Raw genomic sequence first — 27,958 nt, 5'->3', positions numbered from 1 at the left:
GACTCACAGGTAATAAAAGCACCTGGTTGTCGAAGACTATTTCAAGCGCTACCAAAAAAACTGCTAATGCTAGCAGGGATCAGGCCTGACTCTGCTAACACAGCGGTTTTGTGTCTTGTGTTTTTTTGTAAGTGACAGTAATCTGTTGATTACTACACTTACCTGGGTGAAAGGGTTAAACGCAGGTGCTGGCAGGAATCAGTGCTGATCGTGCAAACACTGCGTTTTGGGAACCCTAAACTATGGGGGCGCTAGTATAGCTCTGATCAGATCAGATATTGATCTGTTCAAACACTATACTAGAAATGGAAGTGTAGGTGCGTGCGTGTGTGCGTGCGTGCGTGTGTGGCAATCAAGGGGTTACTTCTAAACTATGCGCTGGGGATCTGGGGGGGGTGGCGGGGACCCTAAACCTCCTTTGGGAAAGAAACTAGCTAGCTAGCACAACCTCAAGTCACAATGACACCAATACAAAATACAGTAAAAACAGTATATTATGTGTGTATTAGTGCTAATGTGACAGAGGGTGTAGGGGTTAACGGGATGTGATCAGGGGGGGATCAGGGGTTTAAATCTTTATTGGAAGGGGCTGGCGGGTATCCTAAGGATAAAAGGAACGGTGGCAAGCGCTAAACCTGGTCACAAGTCACACTTATACAGGTATATAGAAAATGCTATATACTGTATACAGTGTGCGTTGTGGCAGGGGGTGTAGGGGTGATCAGGGGGGGATCAGGGGATTAAATCTTTATTGGGCGGGTGGGGGGGACCCTAAACCTGCTTGGGACACAAACTTAGTCGCCTGCGCTAATTCTGATCACAATCACACTAATACAAAAATACAAAAACACAGTATATTACGTTTGTATTAGTGCTGATGTGACAGAGGGTGTAGGGGTTAACTAGCGGTGATCAGGAGGGGATCAGGGGGGATCAGGGGCTCAAATCTTTATTAGGGGGGGGTGGCGGGTAATTCAAGTGGAAAAAGGGGGGTCGCAAGCGCTAGACCTGACCACAAATCACACTTATACGGGTATATAGCAAAATGCTATATACTGTATACGGTGTGTGTTATGGCAGGGGGTGTAGGGGTGATCAGGGGGGGGTCAGGGGCTTAAATCTTTATTGGGCGGGTGGCGGGGACCCTAAACCTTCTTGGGACAGAAACTTAGTCGCCTGCGCTAATTCTGATCACAATGACACTAATACAAAAATACAATAACACCGTATATTGCGTTTGTATTAGTGCTGATGTGACAGAGGGTGTAGGGGTTAACGGCGGTGATCAGGGGGGGTTCAGGGGGGATCAGTGGGTTAAATCTTTATTAGGGGGGGGTGGGGGGTAATTTGAGTGGAAAAGGGGGGGTCGCAAGGGCTACACCTGTTCACAAATCACACTTATACAGGTATATAGGTATATGCTATATGCTGTATATAGTGTGTGTTGTGTCAGGTGCTGTAGGGGTTAATTGGGGGGGCGATCGGGGGTGAAATGTGCCTATCTAGCTGTGTGTGATGTGCTTGGTGCAATTACTCACAGTAAGATGTGCTCTCCTCTCACGCTGGATCCGAAAAGACCGTTGGGAGGGGAGGGCACATCTCCTCTAAGCCTGTGTTTACATTTCACAGGCTTAGAGGGAGATCTGATTGGGCAGGACCGATCAACAGGTCCAGACCAAAAATGATTGGCCTGGACCTGATGACTGATCGGTTCTGAACCCAATCGAGTCATCGGCGGCGGCGGCGGCGGGGCGCGGGAGCGCGCACAGGGCCGGCAAAAAGTGCTGACGTAGGCCTACGTCAGTTTGCCTGGCCGGGGCTGAGCGCCGACGTAGATCGTCGTGCGCCGGTCGTTAAGTGGTTAAAGTAGCGCAGTGCCAAATTGAAAAAAATGCTCTGGTCAGGAAGGGGGTGAAACCTTCCAGTGCTTAAGTGGTGAATTTGTTGTAAATAAATATGAATTTTCTGAAAGCTTGAGAGAAACATTTGCAGTCTACAGAAACAGAGGCACTGAACACAAGGACAGATTTTTCCTTGCTGCATCTGGTTTGGGTTCTTTCCAAACCACAAGCAAATTGGTAAAGTGAAAATGAGTACTTGGAATTTAAAAACGGGTTTACAGAGGTTTTTTTTTACCTCCTCCTCGGCGCTGTCCCCTGTCCTTTTTGGCACAAGATGTCCCCAGTCTTCCAGGTGGAATGCACACTGGACATCATTTAACCCAGAAGAAATACTGAGTGTGCGGGGCTTTCCCACAGCACCCTGCAGTCTCAGTATAATGATGCAGATATGTGCTGCCATCAGCACCACTGTCTGCATGATTGAGGATCTCCCAATGCCAGAAAAAAAATACAAAGATGAAGAGTACCACATGCCCAGCCTGAAGACTTTGCAAAAAAAAAAACGACTATGTATCAGGTTGCTGTGGGGGTCATAAGGGGAACCCAGAGCTGGCCTTACAGAAATTAAAAAGTACTTTCTGGTGGATTTCATTTTTAAGGTACAAGTAAACCCTCCTATCATTTTCAGCCAGGGAAGATGCCATTTTGGCCTCTCTTTAATCTTCAACTGCCATGATGTGAGGATGCGGCACATGTGATCAGTTAGGACAACAGCCATTTAACAGTTTGACAGCTTGGTTGAGAGCACAACCAATGTGATACATTCCCAGCAACGTGATAGGAATGCAAATGTTTTTTTTCAAACTGAAAAAGCTTGAAGCAGTATCAATGGGTTTAGTAACTCATGACTCCATGTACCATTTATGATGGATGGAAGATGAGCAAGACAATCTCACTTTACCTGTATGGTGGTCTGCGCTTCTCGCCCGCGAACTGGAAGAGGTCATCCGTAAAATATTTTGGCACTTCATAGTCATCCAGTAGTTTCTGTCTCTTGGGATGTTCTCCATAACTGCTGTCAAAGATGTAGAGCGGACTGTCATCCCGGGTCCCCTCCATGTACTCAATGTAATATTTCATTTTCATCTTCACCGAATATCCATCGTTATCCTCTCCACATTTGAACTTCTGATTGCGATACTTTCGTTTCAGCCTTTCCAGAGTCCATTTCTCTTGAGCTGGCCAACCAAGCTGAGCATTGATGAGGACTACTGGCTTGTAAGGCTTCTCAAAGCGCTCAATAAATTGTTCAAGGTTGAGCTGGGTAGCATCAGCCCGCTCTACATTATCCTGTTGTGGGATAAAAAAAAAAAAAAAACACAACAGTCTTAAAACTGAACCGAAATTTAAGTGGTTTTAAAGGCTCAAGATTTTACCCTAATGCATTAAAGGATAAGTTAACCTTTGGGAACATGTTCCACATGTTTTTAGGGGGTGGACAGTCACACAGCACGGCTCAGGAGCAAGCATGCTCGAGTGCCCCCATAGCAAAAAGCTTGCTATTGGGGGCACTTGGCAAGGGGAACGCAAAAAAAAAAAAAGTTCATAAATTTAGCCCAAAAGGTATTCTGCTCTTTTTTCTTTGGGGTGAAAATAACCCTAATCTGTGCATATTATTTAGTCTGCGTGAAAGTGTCCAAAAACTAAAGGATAAAAATCCTGATGTTCCTAATGGCCTCGCTCATTTCTTAGAAGTCCCAAAATGCCACAACAGTAGAAATACCCCCCAAATTACCCCTTTTTGGAAAGTAGATAGTCAAAGGGTATTTAGTAGGAGGCATGGCGCGTTTTTTTGAAGTTGTCATTTTGTGGAAAATGAAATAACAAAAAAATTCACTTCTGGTTTTTTTTTTTTTTTACATACTGTTACCAATGCAGTACAGCATCATATAACTGGTGTGGCTGTGATCAGGGACACTGACCGGTGACCGTACAAAAAAAAAAAAAAAAAAAAAGTATTATTTATTTTTTTAAACACATTGCCACCAGAGCAATATAATTAGTGATCGACCAATATGGTTTTTTTTTATTGCCGATACTAATATTTTGGTCATCGCATATTGGTATCGGCCGATATCTGCCAATATTTTCAGACATTTAAGGTTTAAGATACTGTTGAGGAGGGATCTGGGGGGTGTAAAAGGCCCCAAACCCCTCCTCTGCACTAGCATTCAAAACACCAAGTTTGGCTGTCTTAAATGCTGTCGTTTTTTGAATTTGGCGGCGAGTACCCCAAAGTGAGGTCATGACATCACTTCCGGGTTTTTACATGGAGACCTGGTCAGAGCCGAATGTGGCATTGATCGGGTCTTTGGCGGCCGTGCAGGTAGGATGCCCGGGTCTACCGGTGGGATGGGAGACCCTGGCGAGCCGCGGAGGGTGGCAGACGTCCCCTCCCGCTCCTTGCAATGACAGCCGAGCGGCTTGTAATTACAAGACAGCCCATCGTCGGCTATGGACGCCGGTACCGGGGTGATGCCTCTAGCTGCAGGCATCACTCCGGTACAGCACTTTGGCTTGGAGCCGATAATCAGCAGATTGGCTTTGCCGATAATCGGTCGATCCCTAAATATAATGCTACGATAGTAACACTGTACTGCTCTGGAGAAGTGATCAGGAGTTTTTTTTTTTTACATTGTGCTTGCTTTTAGCAGTGCATTACATTGCTACAAGCAAACATTTTATTGAATGAAACTGATTTATTCAGTCTGTTTTGTTGCGATTAGCTGCAATTGGTCAAAGCCAATAACATAGTACAAATGGGCTGTGATTGGCCCTGTTCGTACCATGTGATCAAATTGACAAATTTACAGCTCACATGAAAGAAAGCCATCTACTGTGTAAAACTGTCATGTGACCTGCTGCGATTCGTCACAGCGATCAGATAGTTCGAGCAACGAGCTGGTACACTGATCATTCATCAGCTGTGTCCTGTGGATACGGCCAGTGACAGATCACGCGGAGCACGATCCAGGAGGACGTATTATGACCTCCACCCAGATCGACGAGAGGCCAGTGCTAGCGTCATCCGACCAGCCTAGGTCCCCAGCGGGGACTGGTTAAATAAAATAAACAGCCCCATAATGGTATAATAATAAAAAAAGGGTATATACTGTTTAATACACTGTCTCACCCTGCTCTGCACATACTCAGTTGCTCTCTATTTTGTGGCACTGCACTGAAAAAAAATGTAAAGGCCAATCTGCTGACAGCATAAAGATTTACTGCAGGGATTAGGGATCTGGGCTACAGCAAGATGGCAGCATTCAGCAGGAAGAATCAGGAACAATGTGGAGGCAACTTCCGGCACACACATATTGGTAACATAATTAATGTATAATGTATGTTCCTTGCTAAAGAACATTTTTTTTTTCAAGTTGCTATGGATAAAGTTCCAATTTAATGTGCAGGATAGAAACAAAATTATTAGAAGCTTTGTTTTAAAGTACAAATCTTCCTGTTCATAACAGGGTGTGACTGCACAGTTCTACCAAAATCAAATGATCAAATAATTTCCCTGTAACCGATTTGGTGAACAGTAGAAGAATGACAAATATTTTAGATATATACATTTCCAGGGCTATATTTTGCGTTGTAGTTTAAATCAATCCACACCCTCTGCTTAACACACTTCAGTTGGTTTGGGCTGAATTAGAGTGTTTGCTCTGGAATTGTACAGATAGCTGTATTTGTGCACATGATAAGGCCTAACTGAAACATGTTGACCTGGGAGAACAGCTCATAGGGTGAAAAGGAAGTGGCCTGTGCTTATTGCAAGAAGAACCAATGTCGCTAAGTTAAAGTGGAGTTCCAGCCATTTCTGTGTTTATTAAAAGTCAGAAGCTACAAAAAAAAAAAAAAAAAAAAACCTACCGTTAGTTGACCGGTAACAGTTTTTCTACGAACCTTCCAGGACAGCAAACGTATGAGAGATGTCATGCTCCTCCCTACCGGAAACACAATCAATTCACAGCTGTTAAAAGGCCCCACCCTTCCCCTTGTCCCTCAGTTGTACCAGAGTAGTTTCCACAACCAAAGAACAAGGGATGTATAATCACTTAGGTATTTACCACCTACCTTTTACATTTTTTTCACACACCCTTTTAACAGGGCGAGAAGTAGGCCTGCCGTCCTGGAAGGTTCGTAGAAAAACAGTTACCGATCAACGGTAGGTTTTCTCCTCTCACCTTCCAGGATGGCAAACTTATGAGAGGATAATAAATCAAACTCCAGGCCTACCTTCGGGTGGGACCACTGCCGGTAGGACCTTTTGGCCAAAGGCTAGATCTTGTTAAGACAGCACATCCATTTAGTAGTGCTTCAGAAACGGGTCATGGCTGGACCAGGTGGCTGCATTGCGGATCTCTTCCCAAGATGCTCCAGCTTTTTCAGCCCAGGATGTTGCCAGGGCTCTTGTTGAGTGTGCTTTCAGCTTTGCTGGCGCAGGAACACCTGAAACCGCATAAGACCTGTTGATGGCTTGCTTAATCCACCTAGAGACTGAAGGTTTTGAGGCCTGCAGTCCCTTTCTTGGTCCAGAGTGGAGGATTAGAAGAGGACTAGACCTTCTAAACTTCTTGGTCCTCTGTAAATACGTGAGGAGGCACCCCCTCAGATCTAAGGAGTGAAATTTCTCTTTTTCATTCTTAGGGCTATTACAGAAGGATGCCAAAATTATTTCCAGCTTGCTTTTAAAGGAAGATGCTACTTTGAGCAGATATAATGGATCTGGCCTGAGATTAACCCTATCCGGGAGGATTAACATAAAAAGCTCCTTTACAGAGAGCCCTTGTAGATCCCCCTACCCTTCTGGCCGTTGGAACGTCCAACATGAAGGTTAGTTTAAAGGTTATTAACTTAAATGGAACCTCCTCTATAGGTTCAAAGGCGCTACTTTCTAGAACCCTAGTCAAATCCCAAGGTGGGAACCGGTTTCTAGTGACAGGGGTAGCTCTATCCCTGGCTAACAAAAATCTTTTAACTAGAGGCTCCTTCGCAAGTCTTGCCTCTAGAAAAACAGAGCTGCTATCTGTACCCCATCTTGTAAAAATTCCAAGATAATAAGGACAGAGGTGGAGGCAGTCTGCTTCTGCCTACACCAAATACAAAAGGTTTTCCAAACTTTCAAATATATCTTTTTTGTTACTGCTTTTTTGCTCAGGAAGAGTGTATCCATCACTCTGAGTAACCTTTCAACCTTAGGACCTGGCGTTCAGTAACCAGGCCGTGAGTTGGAAAAATTCTGGTTTTGGGTGCAAGACTGGTCCCTGCGATAGCAGGTCCGAGAAACTCGGGAGCTTCCAAGGGGTGTCTATCGAGAAGGCTTTAAAGGTTGCAAACCATGCCCCCTCCTTGGCCACCACAGGGGCAATCAGGAGGAGGCCGAGTCCCGGGTAGTGACAGTTTTTGTAGAACTCAAGGAATCAGGATTAGAGGGGGGAAGGCATAAGCCAACCTGAACTCCCATTTTTGGGTCAGAGCATCCAGGCACAACAATCCTTTTTCCTGCGTCAGGGAAAATAACTTTTCTACTTTCCTGTTTTGCAGAGTGGAAAACAGATCCACTTCAGGGCAACCAAACTTTTTGACCAGAATCTGAAAAACCCTGGGACCCAATTCCCACTCTTCTTGCTTTATGAGATGACGACTGAGGTCTGCTTCCCCGTTGTTTTCTCCTTTTATATGGATGGCCATCAGGGAGGCTATTCTCCCTTCGGCCCAACCTAGGATTTTCTGGGTCAGTTCAAAGAGAGGTCTTGACCTGGTGCCTCCTTGGTGATGTAGGTAGGCTACTGTTGTAGCATTGTTGGAGAAGATTTGCACCTCTTTGCCCTGCAGGGAACTTTTAAAAGCCTTTAGGGCTTTGCTCACCGCTTTCAATTCTCTGAAATTTGAGGAGGCCTGTGCCACCTCTTTTCCCCAGATGCCCTGAGCTCCTTCTAGATGCACCCCCCACCCCCAGGTGCTTGCGTCCATGGTGACCCTTACGGGGTTCCACTGACCCCAAGGTCTGCCTTTGCCCAGATTGCTTGGATTCAACCACCAATCTAGGAACGCTTTTACCTGGGAGGTGCGGACCACTTTCTCGTCCAGGGACTCTACCTTCTTATCCCAGGAGAAAAGGTGGAAGAACTGGAGGTCTCTGGAGTGGAACTGCGCCCAGACTACAGCTGGGATGCAGGCTGTCATGAGCCCCAAAACTCTCAGAAAATCCTTCCTGGAGCATGAGGGGGCCTCCTTTAGGGTTTTCACAGCTGAGACTGGGAGAAAAAGGCTCTGAATCCTTGACTCTATCCGGTACCCTAAGTAGGTCCAAACCTGGGCCAGTTCCAGGGAGGACTTCTCCTGGCTGATTAACGAGCCCAGCTTCTGCAGGATTGTCATTACCCTCTGGGGGAATTTTGGTAAAAATCCTTGGACTAGCCGCAAGGCCAAACGGAAGAGCCCTGAACTGCCAATGCTCCATCCCTTTTTCGGTGACCACCGCAAATCTCAGAAAGGCCTGATGTTCTGGGTGAATTGGAACATGCAGGCAAATATCTGAGGTCCATTGTAGTCAAACACATCTTTTTGAAGGTTTCTGCGTACCGAAAAATGTTTTCCCCTGGAAAATTTCTTGTATACCAGAAATTTGTTCAGGCTCTTTAAATTAATAATGAGACGGAACTTTCCCGATGGCTTGGGTACCACAAACACGTGGGAGTAGAAGCCCTGGAAGCGCTGGTTTTCTGGCACGGGAATTATCACTAGTTGATCTGCTGTTTGAATTCCCTGTAACAGAGCTCTCCTTTTTTGAACCTGCATAGGGGGATGAGTCAAGGTTATTGAAACTGGCGGTATTGAAGAGAATTGAAGGCGATAGCCTTCCTGAATGAGCCGATGAATATATGGGCAAACTGAGATTCTTTCCCATTGGGGAACAAAATGCTGCAGCCTGCCCCCCACCATGATCCTGGTGTCACTTGTTATTTCTGGCGCCAAAGGATGAAGAGGGGAAAGCAAACTGTTCCTTTGCCTACCTCTTCCAAGACCCCATCTTTTAATGGGCTCTTTCCTTGTTCTCTGGGGATTTTGCCCTTGGGGGCCACAAAAAGTCTTCCTAGCCCTCTCCCTTTTGGGTTTGGTAGGAAACTTCTTCCCCTTTTCTGAGGATCTGGACAAGACCTCATCCAGGCCTGGACCAAAGAGTAGAGACGCTTCAACAAAAAGGTAGCCCACAGAGCTTGGCTTTTGAAGTAAAGTCATCATCCCATTCTTTAAGCCAGATGGCTCTCCTGGCTAAGTTAATAAGAGCTCCCGGTTTGGCTGAAGCCACCACTGACTCTACAGCCGCATCTGCTAGGTATGCGACTGCTTTCCCCATGATCGAGAGAGAGTCTTGTAAATCCTGTGATTTAATTTGTGCCAGATGCTTTGTCAGCTTATCCATCCAGGAATTTGCATTCCTAGCAACCCAAGTGGCTTCAAGGGCTGGTCCCAAAGTGGCCGAGTTGGCCTCCCAGGCCTTCTTCAGCAAGGACTATTTTACGGTCCATAACATCCTTAATATTCCCTGTACCCTCAAAGGAGAGGTCTGACCTCTTCGTTACTTGAGATAGGGGGCATCTAACTTAGGGTTTTGAAAAACCTTTCTACTGCATCCTCCTTAAAAGGGGAATCTCCTTTTCCAGGATTTTTGTTTAACTAGATTCTCTGGTGATCGCCATTCTCTAAGGATTAAACCCTTCAGAGACTGGTGAACCGGTATCACTTTAAATGGGTTTTTTTCCTAACCCTTGAAAAAGAGAAAATTGGCCCGTGGGACTTTGAATGAGGTTGGTACATGTGGCTGGAAATAACAAAAGATGGATATTTGGAAAAAAAATCTTTATTATAAAGAGTTTGATTAAGTATAAAAGTCAATATCATTATGCGCCTTGAGGACACTTGTAATGGCAAACTTGGTTGAAGATCATACAATACATAAATGCATTTGAATAACATACATGATGATATGCGTACGGGTACAATACATCTTGGTCTCAAAAGTAAAAACATGGTAATATAATATTAACATGACATATACATGTAAAGCATCTTGGCTGATGCGTTTCGCGACTTAAATAATTTTTGTTCCTTTAGATATGTTTTAAATGCACTTACTCTTGAAGAAGCGAGCATTTATTTCCAGCCACATGTACCCACCTCATTCAAAGTCCCACGGGCAAATTTTCTCTTTTTCTGTTGATTTCAGGATGGAGGTGGTATACAGATGGCACCAGACCATTTTCCTGTTTTGCTATTTTCCTAACCCTTTATACATTTTGTCTCGAGTGGAAATTTCCTTAGGGGGGGTCAGGAATTTCCTCTGAAATATAAACCGCTTGGGGATGTCCTTGCAAGTCCTCCAGGCCAAATAGGTTTCTATCCCTTTTAGCTACCTCTACCTCACTATCAGGGTCTACTTCGCTCTCCTCCCCAGAGCTACCCTGAGAACTTCCCTGTTCTTCCATATCCCCTCAATATTCTCACTCCCTTATTTGAGCAGGGGGAAGGTCCTGGGATATTGGTACAAAGACAGATGGGCCTGCCTTGATACTAAACTTTCCTGGGAAGACAGGCCCTCTTTAATAAGAAGCTCAATTGACTCTGTACCCTGGGGAAGGGAAACTGAGCTACGAAAAGACTGTATAGTGGCTAGGGCTGGGCGATAAATCGATCTATCGATTTTTTAGTGTGAAACGATTTTTTTTTCTTCCAAACTCGAGTTTTTTCTACAGGAACCGAACTCCCCAGTAACGGACCACCGCCGCGCCTGGATGCGACGTCAGCTGCGGGCGGTGCGTCTGTACAGGGGCTGCGGCGCTCTGTGATAGGAGGTTGTTTGTGTGACGGAGGACCTGTTGTTGTGGGCATGCGCAGTGTGCAGGATCTGTGTGGGGGAGATTGGACGCGGTAAAGCTTTGAGTGCTGAGCAGAGGCGTCTGTTGCTGGAAGCAGAGAACGACGTGTGTGTGTGCAGGGAGGAGGCTGAGAAAGTCCCGGGCTGGTGTAACCTGCGTCCTCAGTACTGGGCCTTCCACCTGGACGTATAGTGGTGAGTTCCGCCTGTTCCTCCGGACAGCATCCGGCCAGCCTGCTCCTCTCCTCCCAGGTGTACAGGAGAGGCGAAGTCCTCCCTCCACCCCCTGCAGATCACTGTGGGTCTTCCTCTGCCACATGAATTCTTCCCTGCTGCAAATCGTACGATCAGATTGCATGGTCAGCTCACACACCTTACTATCTGATTGTATGATCTCTGTTATAAGTATGTAGTGCCAGGACAGGCCTGCTTGTATGGAGGTGGGTGAGATGGAGTAGGTAGGTCCTTCTATTACATACATACAGTAGATCTCAAGCTGATGGTGTGAACAGGTTGTAATGTGTGGGGTGAGCCTACAGGAGATAGTACAATAAGATTGTATAGACTCTGTACAGTTTCCCGTAGGGTCATCCCACACACACACACTACAATCAGATTGTATGGACTCTGTACAGTCCCCTGTAGGGTCACCCCACACACATTACAATCAGATTGTATAGACTCTGTACAGTCTCCTGTAGGGTCACCCAATGCGTACAGGCAACCTCAGATCTACTGAGTCTCCTGTAGGGTCACCCCACCTGTCACAATCTGATTGTACAATCAAATTTTAGATCTACTGAATCTGTATAATATATGAGGACCTGGCCTATCCATCTCTATACAGTCAGGCAGGTCCTTGTGCTAGGTGTTGGATGATCTAAGAGAGATTGTACAATCAGATTGTATAGACTGTATCTGCTATACACAGTACAATCTCCTTTGTATCTCCCTTCAGCTGTGTAGTGGGTGTGACTGATTGGATGCAGACTGAATGGATTGTTCAGGTTTGCTCTGATATAACACTCAAGTCTTGTTTACAGTGAGGGGTGCAGTAAAATCACGTTAAGCCAGGTTTGTACCGCTCCCCTTTTAGCTGCAGTCGCTGGGGAGGGGTGTACAGATGATGCAGTCGCAGTGTTTTGCGGTCACACCAGGAATTACCTACTGTCGTGTTTGACCTTTGCTGCTGCCAGGAATTCAAGACCCATTCATGTCCAATGCAGTGTGTGCGGGACACAGGAGTGTGACATTTAGGGGTTAAAAAAAAAGGCATCCTATCGCCTCACTGCCTATTCAACACTTCTGAAAAGTACAGATCACTTTTCAGAGGAGTCCTCGCCTCTAGCTAGTGTAGTGTAAAGAAGCCCTTATGGTGGCCATACAAGGCCTTCATAAATCATCAGTTTCTTCTCCCTTCTGATTGGAATAATCAGTCCAGTCTCTCCAGCAGGACAGTCACCAAGAACTGTATTCTGCTCTCTCCACAAAGTCGGTCTACAGACTCTATACTGCTCTCTCCAATAGAATTCTATACTGCTCTCTCCAGCAAGACCGTCATCAAACATTCTACATTGCTTAGGACAGTCAACAAGCACTCTACTACTCACTCCAATAGAACTCTACTATGCTTTCTTCAGCAAGACAGTCTACAAGCACTTTATAAAAAGTTGCACTTTTGACACTATATCTGATGTCTGCAGTCATTTTTTAAGTGCACTGAAAAAAAAAAAAAAAAAAAAAAACGAAGATTTTTTTTTTTTTTTAGGCAAAATGGCCCAGCCCTAAGTGGCTAACATTTCCTCCTGCATAGACTTTAGGAAATCCTTCATTAACCCCGAGGCCTCTTTACCAGCCAGTTTGTGAATACATTTGTAACAAAATGGCTTAGTGTGGGAGCTAGGTAGCCTCTCCCCGCAATTACCACATTTCTTCGAGAAACTAGTGCCTGCAGGTAAAGGGGGTGCTATAATGGGGGCCTCCTGGGTTCCACTTGGAGACTCTGCAAAAGAAGAGGAGAGACAACATATATCACTCTTGACAAATATCCCTAGTCAAGACGGGTTTGCAAGTCCTACTGGGGGTATAGAGATACTCAGGGATGCGACAACCCCTGTATCAGTCTCCAATAAAACAGGTATTAAGGAACCGCACTTCTCGGGTTCCAACCTGGTCTTTATTGACATTGCCATGGCAGGTTTCCTGGCTTTTGGGGCCTGGGACTCTGCTCCCACGCCGGTCTGGCGTCTCCTCCGAGTTCGCTTCCCTCTTTCGGGTAGCGTTGTGCATGCTCCGCCCGTGATGCTTCACCGGAAGTTCCGGTTCTCAAGCGAGGCTTGGAGCACGCTTTTCCGGCGGGCAATTTAAATCTTCCGGACGCCGACGGAAAATGGAGGAGACTTCTGCTATCCAGCAGGACACAAGCCTAGAGGGACCACCCAGGTGACCTGTGAGAAGCATTAGGAGGCGGGCAGGTAAAGTTCAGCCCTCCCCGGCATTCCTGAACCTGGCTCACAAGGGTTTTTTCAGGTCAGTGAAAAAAAATTTTTTTTTTCGCTGTGGGGAAACACAATCTAACTGAGGGACAAGGGTAAGGGTGTGGCATTTTAACAGCCGTGAATTGTGTTTCCAGTAGGGAGGAGCATGCCGTGCTGGAAGGTGAGCGGAGAAAATGTTTTCAGAGCAACTGAGTGCCAGAGATTCCTGCACCTTCACACCTCCGATCACTTCAATTCCTTCAACATCACACCTCAGATAACCCCAATTCATGCACCTTTAAACCTCGGTTCAACCCGGCTACCGGGACCTTCACAACTCTGATTACCTCGATTCCTGCACCTTCACACATCATGCAAGTCCCAATTCCTGCACCTTCACGCCTCAGGTCAGCCAGGTTCCTGCACCTTCACGCCTCAGGTCAGCCAGGTTCCTGCACCTTCACGCCTCAGGTCAGCCAGGTTCCTGCACCTTCACGCCTCAGGTCAGCCAGGTTCCTGCACCTTCACGCCTCAGGTCAGCCAGGTTCCTGCACCTTCACGCCTCAGGTCAGCCAGGTTCCTGCACCTTCACGCCTCAGGTCAACCAGGTTCCTGCACCTTCACGCCTCAGGTCAGCCAGGTTCCTGCACCTTCACGCCTCAAGTCAACCAGGCTCCTGCACCTTCACGCCTCAAGTCAACCAGGTTCCTGCACCTTCACGCCTCAAGTCAACCAGGTTCCTGCACCTTAACGCCTCAAGTCAACCAGGTTCCTGCACCTTCACTCCTCAAGTCAACCAGGTTCCTGCACCTTCACGCCTCAAGTCAACCAGGTCCCTGCACCTTCACTCCTCAGATTAACCAAATTCCTGCACCTTCACTCCTCAGATCAACCAAATTCCTGCACCTTCACTCCTCAGATCAACCAAATTCCTGCATCTTCATGCTTCAGATCACCCCAGTTCCTGTGCCTTCATACCCCAGATCAGTAGTGATTCCTGCACCATCACACCTCAGATCAGCCCCTATTCCTTCACAACTCAGTAGCCCTTTTCATATCTCCCCCCCCTCCTTTGGCCCAGCACTGTACCACCCCTCTCATCTGCCTCAGGCAAGGATGTGGCAGAGTTTGTCCACGTGTCCTCTGCACCAAAGCCATTAAAAAGCCAGTGTGGTAGGAGATCAGAAGCAAATGAATACAGACTGTGTTCTGACTATTTTAACAAAGTTCTAAGACGCCCACTTGCATAAACGGTCACCCATTTTTTCAGTAACAGAGATCCCCTAATTGCAGCCAAGCAAGCCATCTTTTTCCTCATGGTGGGCGGGGCTAGCAGGACTGAATGGCCTTATAAGTGACCAATCACAGTCCTCCTCCCCCTGGAAACTGGGACCAGCCTCCTGACAGACCGACACCCGATCTCCTCCCCATCACGGGAACTGCGTGGGTCATAGAACCAAACAGCATTTCCCATGTTGTAGAATGTGTGGGTGTACAGTGCCGGTCAGGAATGCGGAGATCGGCATGCACTAGCCGTGTGTCACTGAAACTTCCCTGCGCCACTGTGCAGATGGAAAGGGAGATGCGTGCCAACAAAAAAGGCTTCATGTGCCACTTGTGGAACACGTGTCGGGGGTTGCCGACCCCTGCTCTAGATTGTTTAACACTCTACCCCTGCTCAGTTGCTTTCGGCTTCTTTCACACGGCCGCTCCGGATTTCTCCTCCGCTGCGGGGCTCTTTTTTTTTTTTTTTCTTCACGGAGCGGATGACATTTCTGTCATCCGCTCCGTATGTCCGCATATCATCCCATCCGTTTGCGGATGATATACGGACATAATGTATGTCTATGGCATTGCGGATGTCAGCGGATGACACCGCTGACATCCGATTTTCCTTCCTTTCCATTTTTTGAATGAATGAAAAAATAGGGTTCTGTTCCGTTCCAAAAAACGGAACAGAACTGAAAGGAAGAAAATCGGATTTCAGCGGATGGTATTCCGCTGACATCCGCAATGCCATTGACTTACATTATGTCCGCAAAAAAATAGGATGATTTGCAGACACACGGAGCGGCCGTGTGAAAGGACCCTTCTACTTTCTATTTTTTAGTACTGTGCCCAAAACCAGAGTCTGATCAATCCCCCCTCGCAGGCTCTCCTGTGCCTTCTTGGAGCCCGGGACTGCTATACTCCATCGGGTCGGCTGCCGACAGAGGAGGAGAAGGAGGAACATCTTTGTCTCCCCTCCTCTGACGAATAAAGCCAGATATAACGGGGATTATATTGCTTCTGTTTTCAGTTTATTAGCCGTTTACAGGTAGGCAAGCATTTGATCAAACCGATCTCGATTTGATCAAATGCTTTTGAGGGCAGAAGAGAGATCTGGTGTCTAATAGACCCCAGATCTCTCCATAAAGAACACCTGTCACTGCCAACACCATCAATGCTGTTCATCCCTTGCGATAGTAATAAAGGCGATACCAAAAAAAAAAAAAAAATATATATATATATATATATATATATATAGAATAGGGTCAGTGTAAAAAAAAAAAAAATGGATAAAATAGTTTGTAAAAAAATATAAAGCTCCCCTGTCCTACTGTACAAATGCAAACAGTGGTTGCACCACACGTGATGTTTCGCCAAGAATGTCGGAGTGAAAGCAGTAATTCTAGTAACTCCCGTAAACCGCTTTTAGGCTCTATTCACATATTAGCATCCCAAGTTGTAGACAAAACCGCCACCATTCTGAATCACAAAAAATCACGGGACGCCCATTAGATTCCAGTCGCTTCAAAAGGCACCCAAAACGCTGCACGATTTTGCCGCGGTAGTCATACGGCGAATCACTGTAAAACCACGCCAACAGAATCGTGGGACTCCTGTCCCACAAAAGAAGTTCTAGAACTTCATTTGGGCGACAGGCATCCCGTGATTCTGTTTGGGTGATTTTACTGTCATTCGTCGGGGGACAATCTCTGCAAAATCATGCCGCGTTTTGGGTGCCATTGGAAGTGATGGGAATCGCATGAGCGTCCCGCGATTTGCTGTGTTTCAGGATCGTGGCGATTCTGCCCACGATCTGGGATGCCAATATGTGAACAGAGCTTGAATGTGTTGCCTATGTAGAATTTTTGGTACCATAGTGTCGCCATTTCACAGGCATGCACATTTTTTTTATCTTGACACGTTTGGTATCTATTTACTTGGCGCAACATCTTCTTTTAGATTTAAAAAGAAGAAAAAAAACGGGTATTGCGTTTGTGTGCGCTAAAATATAAAACAAACAATCACCATTTTATTCTCTGGGGCCTCTATTGTCTGAAAATATATGTTTGGGGTTCCAAGTTATTTTCTAGCAACAAAAAAAATGCTAAATTTTAGTATGTATGAGAGAAATGTCGGGATTGGCTGGAAGTTATTAGATGTACAGAACTAGAGGACACTTGGAGGATGCTGTAACCAGGATATCCCTCCCCTCCATGTGTACCCCCAATTCTATGAGATAGGGAACCATCCAATGTGGGCCCATTACAGGGGAAGTCCACCCACCGTCCAGCAGTACCAGCTCCTCAGTGAGCCCTCCCCCTATAATAATGGGTAGAGGTGGGGGCTCTCACTCACCCGCACATTATCGGTGCTCAGGCTGTACACCTCAATGTAATTATGGCGGCTCCAGTCCTGCGACTCTTTCAGCTCGGGCCGAGCGCTCCGCTTGGCCTCCTTGATCCTCTTCTTACTCTTGTGGTTCATCCCGAGTATTCCCTACCAGGCGCGCTCCTGGGCCCCCAGCAATCTCCGAGCAGCTCACCAGACACCCAGCGCCCCGCCCACCTTCGCCTACCCCCATCTCCGATTGGCTCAGAGGTATCAGGAAGCGAAGCGTCCTCCCGCACGCCTTGTCCTGAGAGAGCCGCCATGTTGGGAAGGTCAGCGAATACACGAAACTGTATAACACCAATACTTTTCATTTTCACCTTCTAACGGCGCCCAGCGTATTTTTTCATAACCGAATGACTGCACACGCGTCTACAGCGATAAAACCTTAAACTAAAGCTAAGCTTTTTCCTCTACAAAAATGGCTGCCGGGTTCCCCCGATGGCGCCATTAGTGCGCGACAGTATGGCGGCGCACGTGTGGAGGAGAACCCCACGGTGATGTCTCAGGATGGGGGAAGAAGGGGAGCTTCGGGTCGTGCTCCGGGAGTATGCGTACAGCCGAGAAGAGGGGAAGGAAGACGGGGAGCTCAGGCTGACCATCCCTGAGGTGCTGCTTGTATTATTGTCCACAATGGGGCGCCATGGGTTACGTGCAGAACCGCAGGCAACGCTTTAACCCGCTCACTGCTGGGGCGGCCAATCACTGCCCGATCCTGGGCACAGACACGCCCACTGTTCTCCTCTCCTTACATCACATCTACAGACCATGACACACACACACATTTATTTATATATATATATACACACTCACATTTATATATATATATATATATACAACCACATACAAACACAATATTACCAAAAGTATTGTGACACCTGCCTTTACATGCACATGAACTTTAACCACTTTACCACCGGAGGATTTTGCTGTCTTACGTCTGGGCCACTTTTTGCGATTCGGCGCTGTGCGACTTTAACGGACGATTGCGCGGTCATGCAACGCTGTACCCAAATGAAATTTACGTCCTTTTTTCCCCACAAATAGAGCTTTCTTTTGGTGGTATTTGATCACCTGTGCGATTTTTACATTTTGCGCTATAAACAAAAAAATAGCGACAATTATGAAAAAATAACAATATTTTTCACATTTTCTATATGAAATCCCCCCCCCCAAAAAAATGTAAAAATCAAAATATTTTGTAATTTTTGGCCAATTTGTTTTCTGCTACATATTTTTGGTAAAAAAAAATCGCAATAAGCGTATTTTGTTTGGTTTGTGCAAAAGTTATTGCGTTTACTGAGGGAAAGATTTCTGTCGTTTTTGGTGTTTTTTTTTTTAACGAGTAATGCAATTTTTTTTTTGTGGGACTGCGACATTGCGGCGGACAGATCGGACCCTTGACTGACATTTTTGACACTTTTGGGGGTACCAGTGACATTACTACAGTAATCAGTGCTATACATATGCACTGTAAAAATGACACTGGCAGGGAAGGGGTTCATTTTATTGGAGAGGGAGGGGTTAATGTATGCCTGGTGCTTACTGACGTGTGTGGGGGGAGGTGACTGAGTGACACATGGACAGATCGCAGGTTAAGCTATGCTGAACCCTGTAATCTGTCCCTGCCTGTCACTTAGGAGATCCGCCCGCTTTGTTTACACAAGCGGGCGGATCTCCACACTCGATTCCCCGATGATCGGGGAAGAGCAGTGGGGATTGCCGCTGCTCCTCCCCTGGCCCGACTCCCGCTGTGATTGAACACAGCGTGCGCGCCGCCGAGAAAGAGGAATGTCTGGTGACGTAGGTCTATGTCGCCAGACGTTATCAAGTCACTTTGCAGCAGTAGAGCTCTAGTGAGCAGTGCAGAAGTGGTTAATGGCATCCTAGCCTTAGTTTGTAGGGTTCAATATTGAGCTGGCCTACCCATTGCAGCTATAACAGCTTCAACTCTTCTGAGAAGGATTTCCACAAGGTTTAGGAGTGTGTCTATGGGAAGGTTTGACCATTCTTCCAGAAGCTCATTTGTGAGGTTTGGGATCTGATGTTGGAGGGAAGACCTGGCCCGGCAGTCTCTGCACTAATTCACCCTATCGGGTTGAGGTCAGGACTCTGTGCAGGCCAGTAAAGATCCTCAACCCCAAACTCGCTCATCCATGTCTTTATGGACATTGCTTTGTGCACTGTTGAGAACTCATGTTGGAACAGGAAGGGGCCATCCCCAAACTGTTCCCACAAAGCTGGAAGCATGAAATTGTCCAAAATGTCTTGGTATGCTGAGGCCTTATGAGTTCCCTTCAGTGGAGCTAAGGGGCCAAGCCCAACCCCTAAAAAACAACCCTACACCATAATCCCCCCTCCACCAAATGATTTGCACCAGTGCACAAAGCAAGGTCCATAGAGACATGAGGCATGAGTGAGTTTGGGGTGGAGGAACTTGACTGGCCTGCACAGAGTCCTGACCTCAAACCCGATAGAACACCTTTGGGATGAATTAGGGCAGAGACTGTGAGCCAAGCCTTCTGGTCCAACATCAGTGCCTGACCTCACAAATGCGCTTCTGGAAGAACGGTTAAACATTCCCATAGACACACTCCTAAACATTGTGGACAGCCTTCCCAGAAGAGTTGAAGCTGCTATAGCTGCAATGGGTGGGCCAACTCAATATTGTACCCGACAGACAAGACTGGGATGCCATTAAGGTTCATGTGCGTGTAAAGGCAGGTGTCCCAATACTTTTGATAATATAGTGTGTGTGTATATTTATTACAGTAACCTATATAATATAGAAGTATAGATATATACAGTATATATAATTATATTACAAGAATATATATGCAATGTTATTATTATACTGGATTTATATAGCGCCAACAGTTTGCACAGCACTTTACAACATTAGGGCAGACAGTACAGTTAAAATACAATTAAATACAGAAGGAATCCGAGAGCTCTGCTCGTTTGAGCTTACAATTTAGGAGGGAGAGCCAAGTGATACAAAAAGTAATAGCTGTGGGGGATGAGCTGATGGAGAAAATAAAAGTACAATTGTTAGGTGTGGGCAGGATAGGCTTCTCTGCAGGGCCGGCCTTTTGGGTGTGCGAGCTGTGCGGCCGCACAGGGCGCCATGGGCAACAGGGGCGCCGTGCGGCCATCACAGCTCACAGAAGATCAGGCCGCACAGCGGGAGGTAAGCTGCGACCGCGGCCTGGACAGGGTTAACACAGGCCGCGGCCGCCGCTTACCTCCCGCTGTGCCCCCTGGTCTCCTACTGCTGGAGACTGAGCTGTGTATCACACACAGCTCAGCCACAGAGACGCCGCCGCTGACTGATCCCTCCTCCTCCTCTGCAGGGATGCCAGAGGAGAGAGATCGTCAGCTCCTCCTCCTCCCGCCCCGCCCACACTCCCTGGGGATGTGGGGGCTGGAAAAAAAGCTGCAGACAGGGTGAGGTAAGTGAGGTCTCTCTCCTGCAATAATGTAAGGGGGGCTCTGTGTGGGGGGGTCTCTGATGTAAGGGGGGCTCTGTGTGTGGGGGGGCTTTGTGTGGGAGTCTCTGATGTAAGGGGGGCTCTGTGTGGGGGGGCTCTCTGATGTGGGGGGGTCTCTGATGTAAGGGTGCTCTGTGTGGGGGGTCTCTGATGTAAGGAGAGCTCTGTGGGAGGTCTTTGATGTAAGGGGAGCTCTGTGTGGGGGGTCTCTGATATAAGGGGGAACCCTGATGTAAGGGGGGCTCTGTGGGGGGCCTCTGATTTAAGGGGGGCTCTATGGGGGTCTCTAATGTAGGCGGGGCTCTGTGAGGGTCTCTGATGTGAAGGGGGGACTCCGTGAGCGTCTCTGATGTAAGGGGGCTAAGTTATTAGTGATCATAAAAAGGAAAATAAAGTTCAAAAAAGGTGCAAGAAAATGCACGGGGGGGGGGGGGGGCGCCACAGGATTAGCTCGCACAGGGCGCCTGAACACCTAAGGCCGGCCCTGCTTCTCTGAAGAGAAACGTTTTAAGGGATCGCCTAAAAGTGGATATAAGAAATTGAAAGAAAAAGATGGGGCTTTGCAGGCCAGTGGGAGTAGAAGGATCAGACCAAAAACCAGTTTATAAAACCAAATAACATTTTATTTATACATACGCTAAAACGCATGGACCGCCATGCATCATAAATTTAGTTTAACATACAAATGAATAAAATCAAGCAAAATGGGTCATTAGCAACATAGAAATACATCCCGTAAGGGAAACAAGATCACAGCCTGTGTAGGATGGAGAGTGGGTCTCACGGTGGAATCGGTCAATGTAGGTCCCCAGCAAGCCGACGCGTTTCGCTCAAGGCTTCCTCAGGGCCTGAGAGACCATAACAGACCGGTATCTCTCTGAATGAACATAAAACATAACCAGATAAGTATCATTCAATTGTATATCTGTTAATGAATAAACAATATTATTATTATCATACAATATTACAGATGGTTCTGGTTTTTTACTGACCCTTTGTTGATAATGACTCAGATCAGATGACAGAATTGTGACGGCACAGATACTGAATGAGGATTGCTGCTTCCGTATTTAGGAAATAGATTCAATGTTGGCATACATATATATTCTATTAATGCTGTGTTCAAAAATCTGGACCCCCGCATGCCACATCAGGAAAGGCTGCAAAGTAGAGCATCGTGTAGGCAGAGTTAATATCCACTGTGGGTTCCCTCATGTACTTGTATATATGATGATTAACCCACCTTATAATCTCCTCTGATATTATATTCTGGGAGTGGACGACTCTCCGTGTCCTCTCCCTGGTATATTCGGCAATATGGGTACTCAAACTTGAGTTTACAATATCTATAAGTGTAGAATATATGGTATCAACTAGGGTCAAACCTTTTAAATAGGAAGAATAGTCGATACAAAGGATACCATAGGGTAGGAGGACGGGATTATATGGAGTGGAACTTAGCATATAGTAAATGGACACATAGAGTTAAAGGCACATATAAGATTGAAGGTGGAATGTTGGTACCCACCTAATGTAGTATGGAGATAGCCTCAAAGGTACACGGGTAGGCACATTTAGCTGATATAAGGGGGTATCATAGTTCAGATTTAGATGTCCCAGGAGAAAAGCAGTAGATACCTATGAATAATAAGGGCAATTATTTTGGATACCTGAGGTAGTTAGTTGTATGGTATTACTCTATGGCCGAAAGCCATAAAGAGAGGGGCTCCTATCATGAGAGAGATAGAGAAATAGAAAAAGACATGAACCCACCTATTTGTAATGGAATGATAGCTTCAGGCAGGAGAGACCATGAATATGTCTATCACTCTGTTTCATAGAAGGGGTATAACATCCCGAGCTCCATAAGCCCTAGAGAGAATGTCTATTTTTCAATTGGGGGTTCACAGCAATATAATGGAGTGCATATCATTGTTCTGGATCAGCCATGATAGTGCTTACCTCAGTAACTGCAATGTGCCGACATCCTGCCTGGGGTACATAATTACATAGTTAGCGAGGTTGAAAAAAGACATTAGTCCATCCAGTTCAACCTATGATGTGTGTGTGTTTGCTTTTAACCGTACATTGTATACCCCTGTATGTTGTGGTCTCCAAGGTGCCCATCTAATCAGGGCCGTCTTTTCCATTGGGCATACCCGGCGGTTGCCCGGGGGCCCCACTTGCCAAGGGGCCCCACATCGATCGATGGATTGGTGGCATGTGATGATCATGTCCCACACTCCCTGGTGGTCTAGGGCCCCCCCCGTTCCGTTGTCCGCCGGGCCCCCCCCTTGGTGCCTCCGGTCCGGAGTCCGGCGGCGGCCGTGGGTGCCTCGAGTCTGCCCTGCACACACTGGTTGCTAAGGCCAGCCCGCTTGGCATCTAGCAACCAGTGACGTGAGCAGCAGAGCAGACCCAGGATGCACAGTGCCGCCGCCGCACGCAGCAGAGGACTTGGAGGAGGATTCTCCTCCTCGTCAGCTCTCCTCCAGTCCTCACTCTCCTCTCCTCCGCCTCTGTCCGTCGAGTCGACCGACCCTAGGAGAAGACTGGCTCCGCCTCCGCCTCCTCCCACCTCCTCCCATGCCATGTGCAGCCGTGTAAGGGTAAGTCTGCCTGCCAATTTTTTTTATCTCCTTCTCAATGGCATGATCATGATGTGAAGTCACAAGAGACAGTCAGACAACTACTACTACCTGTCCTGGCTGGAGGAGGATATACTACCTACTATATATTGGTCCCTGGCCTATATGTATATAGTAAGGTATATATTATCCTCCAGGTAAGTAGTTGTATTCTCTTGTAGTATAGTGTTCCCTGTAATGTGTATATAGTCTATATACATATTACAGGGAACACTATATACTACAAGAGAGTACAACTACTACCTGGAGTATATACCTTACTATATACATATTACAGGGACCAATATATAGTACAAGACAAGAGATAACTACCTGGAGTATATTATATACCTTACTAACTATATACATATTACATGGAACACTATATACTACAAGAGTCTCTTGTAGTATATAGGATTCCCTGTAATATGTATATAGTAAGGTATATACTCCAGGTAGTAGTTGTACTCTCTTGTAGTATATAGTGTTCCCTGTAATATGTATATAGACTATATACATATTACAGGGAACACTATATACTACAAGAGAGTACAACTACCTGGAGTATATACCTTACTATATACATATTACAGGGAACACTATATACTACAAGAGTCTCTTGTAGTATATAGGATTCCTTGTAATATGTATATAGTAAGGTATATACTCCAGGTAGTTGTACTCTCTTGTAGTATATAGTGTTCCCTGTAATATGTATATAGTAAGGTATATACTCCAGGTAGTTGTACTCTCTTGTAGTATATTCTCGTGCGTGATTGTGTAGGCAGGGGGCCCCGGTGCACTGCATTGCCCAGGGGCCTATAAGGCTCTTAAGATGGCACTGCATCTAATAGTTTTTTGAAACTATCAATGCTCCCAGCTGATACGACTGCTTGTGGAAGAGAATTCCACATCCTTACCGCTCTTACAGTGAAGAACCCCTTACGCATTTTAAGGTTAAACTGCCTTTCCTCTAGTTTTAGTGAATGGCCACGTGTCTTATTGTATCTCCTCTCTCTGAATAGTTTGTTCCTTATGCTAGGGTCGCCAGTATAGTATTTGTACATTGATATCATATCGACCCCCTCAATCGTCTATTCTCCAGAGAGAATAGGTTCAGTGCTTGTAGTCTTTCCTCATAGCTGATGTCCTCCATTCCCCTAATTATTTTTGTTGCCCTTCTCTGGACTTTCTCCAGTTCCAGCACATCCTTCCTGAGGACCGGTGCCCAGAACTGGACAGCATACTCCAAATGTGGCCGGACCAGAGTCTTGTAGAGCGGGAGAATAATCTCTTTATTTCTGGAGTAAATCCCCTTTTTTATACATCCCAGTATTCTGTTGGCTTTGCTTGCAGCGGCTTGGCATTGCATGCCACTGCCAAGCCTGTTGTCTACCAGTACCCCCAAGTCTTTTTCCATCCTAGACTCACCCAGAGGTTCCCCCCCTAGTGAGTAGCTTGCTTTCTGGTTTCTTGTCCCCAAGTGCATCACTTTACATTAAACCTCATCTGCCATGTAGTTGCCCACCCCGTTATTTTGTTCAGGTCCGCTTGTAAGGTTTCCACATCCTGCATAGAAGATATTGGCATGCTTAGTTTAGTATCATCCGCAAATACTGAGATTGTACTAGATATCCCCTCCTCTAGATCATTTATGAATAAATTAAACAGGATTGGTCCCAGGACAGAACCCTGGAGGACCCCACTTTCCACACCCGCCCAATCCGAGTACTCCCCATTAATCACCACCCTCTGGACTCTCCCCTGGAGCCAGTTCTCTATCCAGGTACTCACCCTATGGTCCATACCTACCTTCCTTAGTTTGTACAGTAAGCGTTTGTGGGGAATGGTGTCAAAGGCCTTTGCAAAGTCCAGATACACCACATCCACAGGCTTACCTTTATCTAGGTGGCAGCTCACTTCATCGTAGAAGGTTAATAGATTGGTTTGGCAAGAACGGTTTTTCATGAATCCATGCTGATTACTACTAATAATACAGTTTTCATTACTAAAGTCTTGTATGTGGTCCCTTAACATCCCCTCCAAAATCTTGCAGACTACAGATGTTAGGCTGACCGGCCTATAGTTACCCGGGATATATCTCGGCCCCTTTTTAAATATTGGTACCACGTTGGCTTTTTTCCAATCAGCTGGCACCATACCCGTCTGTAAACTATCCCTAAAGATCAAGAATAATGGTCTGGCAATCACCTGGCTGAGCTCTTTCAGAACCCTCGGGTGCAAGCCATCCGGTCCCGGTGATTTATTTATTTTAAGTTTCTCTAGTTTAGTTTTAAGTCTATCTTCTGTTAGCCATGGCGGTATTTCCTGAGGTGTGTTGTTTAGTTTGGCCTTACAAGCTAGGTATGTGTAGCCCCCCGATTCTTTTGTGAAGACTGAAGAGAAGAAATTATTTAACACTTCCGCCTTTTCTCTGTCCTCAGTGGCCATATTTCCTTTGTCATCTTTTATGGGGCCAATGTGTTCTGGCCTCGCTTTCTTACTGTTTATATACTTAAAAAACTTCTTGGGGTTCTTTTTACTCTCCTCCGCAATATGTCTCTCGTGTTCTATTTTAGCCGCCCTGATTTCATCTTTACATTTCTTATTACACTCTTTGTAATGCTTAAATGCTGCCAATGACCCCTCAGTCTTGTATTTTTTGAAGGCCTTTTCTTTAGCACTAATATACATTTTTATGTTGGAGTTTACCCACCCAGGGTTTAGCTTTGCTCTTTTAAATTTATTTCCCTTTGGAATGCACTGGCCAATCCCCTTGTTAAGTATGCTCTTGAAGCACTCCCATTTTTCCTCCGTGTTCTTTGTTCCCAGGGTTCTATCCCAATTGATGTTTTCTAGCAGTGAGCGCAGTTTTGGGAAATTGGCTCTTTTGAAATTCAGCGTCTTAATATTACCCTTGTGCTTCCTATTACTGTAATTAATACTGAAACTTATTGACCTATGGTCACTGTTTCCTAAGTTCTCCTGTATTTCTATATCCGTGAACAGGTCTGCATTGTTAGTAATCAGTAGGTCAAGTACCGCATTGTTTCTTGTCAGTGCATTCACCATCTGACCCATGAAATTGTCCTGCAGAACATTTAGGAACTGCCGAGCCTTGGAGTGTGCGGTTCCTTCTGCCCAATCTATATCAGGATAATTAAAGTCCCCCATTATAATGACATTTCCCATCCTTGCTGCCAATCCTATCTGTAAAAAGAGGTCCACCTCCCCCTCCTCCCTCTGGTGGGGGGGCCTATAGCATATGCCCAATATTACCTTCCCCACCGTGCCTTCCCTTTGAAGCTCTACCCATAGGGATTCTGCCTCGTCCTTGGCTCCATTATTAATATCATCCCTCATATTTACCTGTATACTGTTCTTAATATACAGACATACCCCTCCCCCTTTTTTACCTTCTCTATCTCTGCGATAAAGGGAATACCCCTGAATGGTCGCCATCCAGTCATGAGAGCTGTCAAACCAAGTCTCAGTTATCCCCACAAAATCTAAGTCCTCCTCAAACATCAGCAGCTCCAGCTCTCCCATCTTGTTGGCCAGGCTTCTGGCATTGGTATACAAACCTCGTCATTTTGACCGGTTACAAATATCCTCATTTGATGTTTTTAGGCTGCTCTTGTGATTTTTCCCCATACCCACCCTGGGTATAGGAGCTCCAAACACCCTACCGCTAATGCCCCCATTTCTGCCCTCTGAATCTTGCTTTCCACTGGCTAATTCTACATCTGTACGCTCCCCCCCATTCCCTAGTTTAAAAGCCCCTCTAACTTTGTGGCCATCCTCGCACCCAGTACGGCTGCACCCACCCCATTTAGGTGCAATCTGTCCCTACCAAAGAGCCGGTGGCCGACTGAGAAGTCAGCCCAGTTCACCAGGAACCCGAAACCCTCCTTACTACACCAGCTCCTCAGCCACTCGTTAACTTCCCTAATCTCCCGCTGCCTCTCTGGTGTGGCTCGAGGTACAGGTAGTATTTCGGAAAAAACTACCTTGGAGGTCCTTCTCCTCAACTTAGCGCCTAAGTCCCTGAAATCGTTTAGGACTCTCCATCTTCCTCTGCCTATGTCATTGGTACCCACGTGTACCATGACAGCTGGGTCTTCCCCAGCCCCACCCAATAATCTGTCCACCCGATCCGCAATGTGCCGAACCCGAGCGCCCGGCAAACAACAGACTGTTCGGCACACACGGTCTTTGTCACAGATTACACTGTCTGTCCTTCTAATAATTGAGTCCCCTACCACCAGCACCTGTCTTTTCTTTCCCTTTCTCCCAGCCTCACTGGAGGAGTTCTTCCCCTGGCAGCTAGGGGCGTCGCTCTGCTCCAGCAATGCTGGTCCCTGACTCGTTTCCCCAACATCACGCAACGGGGCGAATTTATTGGGGTGCTCCAGCCCAGGATCAGCCTCCTTGCCTTGTCCCCTTCTACCCCTCCTAACTGTCACCCCTCTACTCTGCTCTGATGCCTGCACCTCCAATACTCCGCCCACCTCTGTGCAGACCCCTGTCTGCACCTGACTGGTACGATCCCGGCTCTCCTCCGGTATGGACATTCGTCTCAGTGTTGCCAGCTGCTTCCCTAGATTCAGGACCTGAGCTTCCAGGGAAGCAACGTGCTTACATTTTGCGCATTTGTATTCGCCCTCGATCGCATGACCGAGGAACGCATACATATTACAAGATGTACACCGAGTCGCATCTCCACACCCGTCGGGCATTGTACCTACTAATCTAGTCTAATGGGGATTCAGTAATTTAAGTCTAACCTATGTGGCTATTTCCTGGCTTCCTAACTCTACCTTCTCACCCTCTGGTTCTCCGCTTCACTCACTTGACACTCAGTTGCACAACACTCACAATCTCACAGCCCGGTCAGTCGCACAACACTCCCAGTCTCACAGCC

At 46.5% G+C, this 27,958-nt stretch overlaps 2 protein-coding genes across 2 annotated transcripts in view; one reads left to right on the top strand and one right to left on the bottom strand.

Moving 5' to 3' along the window:
* The window catches only part of JMJD6 (jumonji domain containing 6, arginine demethylase and lysine hydroxylase), a 53,460-nt gene extending 36,391 nt beyond the window's left edge, over positions 1 to 17,069 (bottom strand). Inside the window, exons 1-2 of the mRNA XM_082272539.1 lie at positions 16,884 to 17,069; positions 2,803 to 3,191 (exon numbers count right to left, since the gene is read on the bottom strand). Of these exons, the coding sequence (XP_082128665.1) occupies positions 2,803 to 3,191; positions 16,884 to 17,012 (518 nt within the window). The 5' untranslated portion in view covers positions 17,013 to 17,069. The remainder of the gene's footprint in view (positions 1 to 2,802; positions 3,192 to 16,883) is intronic.
* Positions 17,070 to 17,363: 294 nt separating this feature from the next.
* Positions 17,364 to 27,958, top strand: part of METTL23 (methyltransferase 23, arginine) — a 35,718-nt gene continuing 25,123 nt past the window's right edge. The window contains exon 1 of the mRNA XM_082272379.1: positions 17,364 to 17,525. Coding sequence (XP_082128505.1) covers positions 17,427 to 17,525 — 99 coding nt within the window. The 5' untranslated portion in view covers positions 17,364 to 17,426. The remainder of the gene's footprint in view (positions 17,526 to 27,958) is intronic.

The sequence above is a fragment of the Pelophylax lessonae genome, assembly GCF_965119305.1.
Source record: "Pelophylax lessonae genome assembly, chromosome: 11".
Classification (NCBI taxonomy): Eukaryota; Metazoa; Chordata; class Amphibia; order Anura; family Ranidae; genus Pelophylax; species Pelophylax lessonae.
Note: the sequence above shows the minus strand (reverse complement) of the source record. Positions and strands in the feature narration are given on the sequence as shown.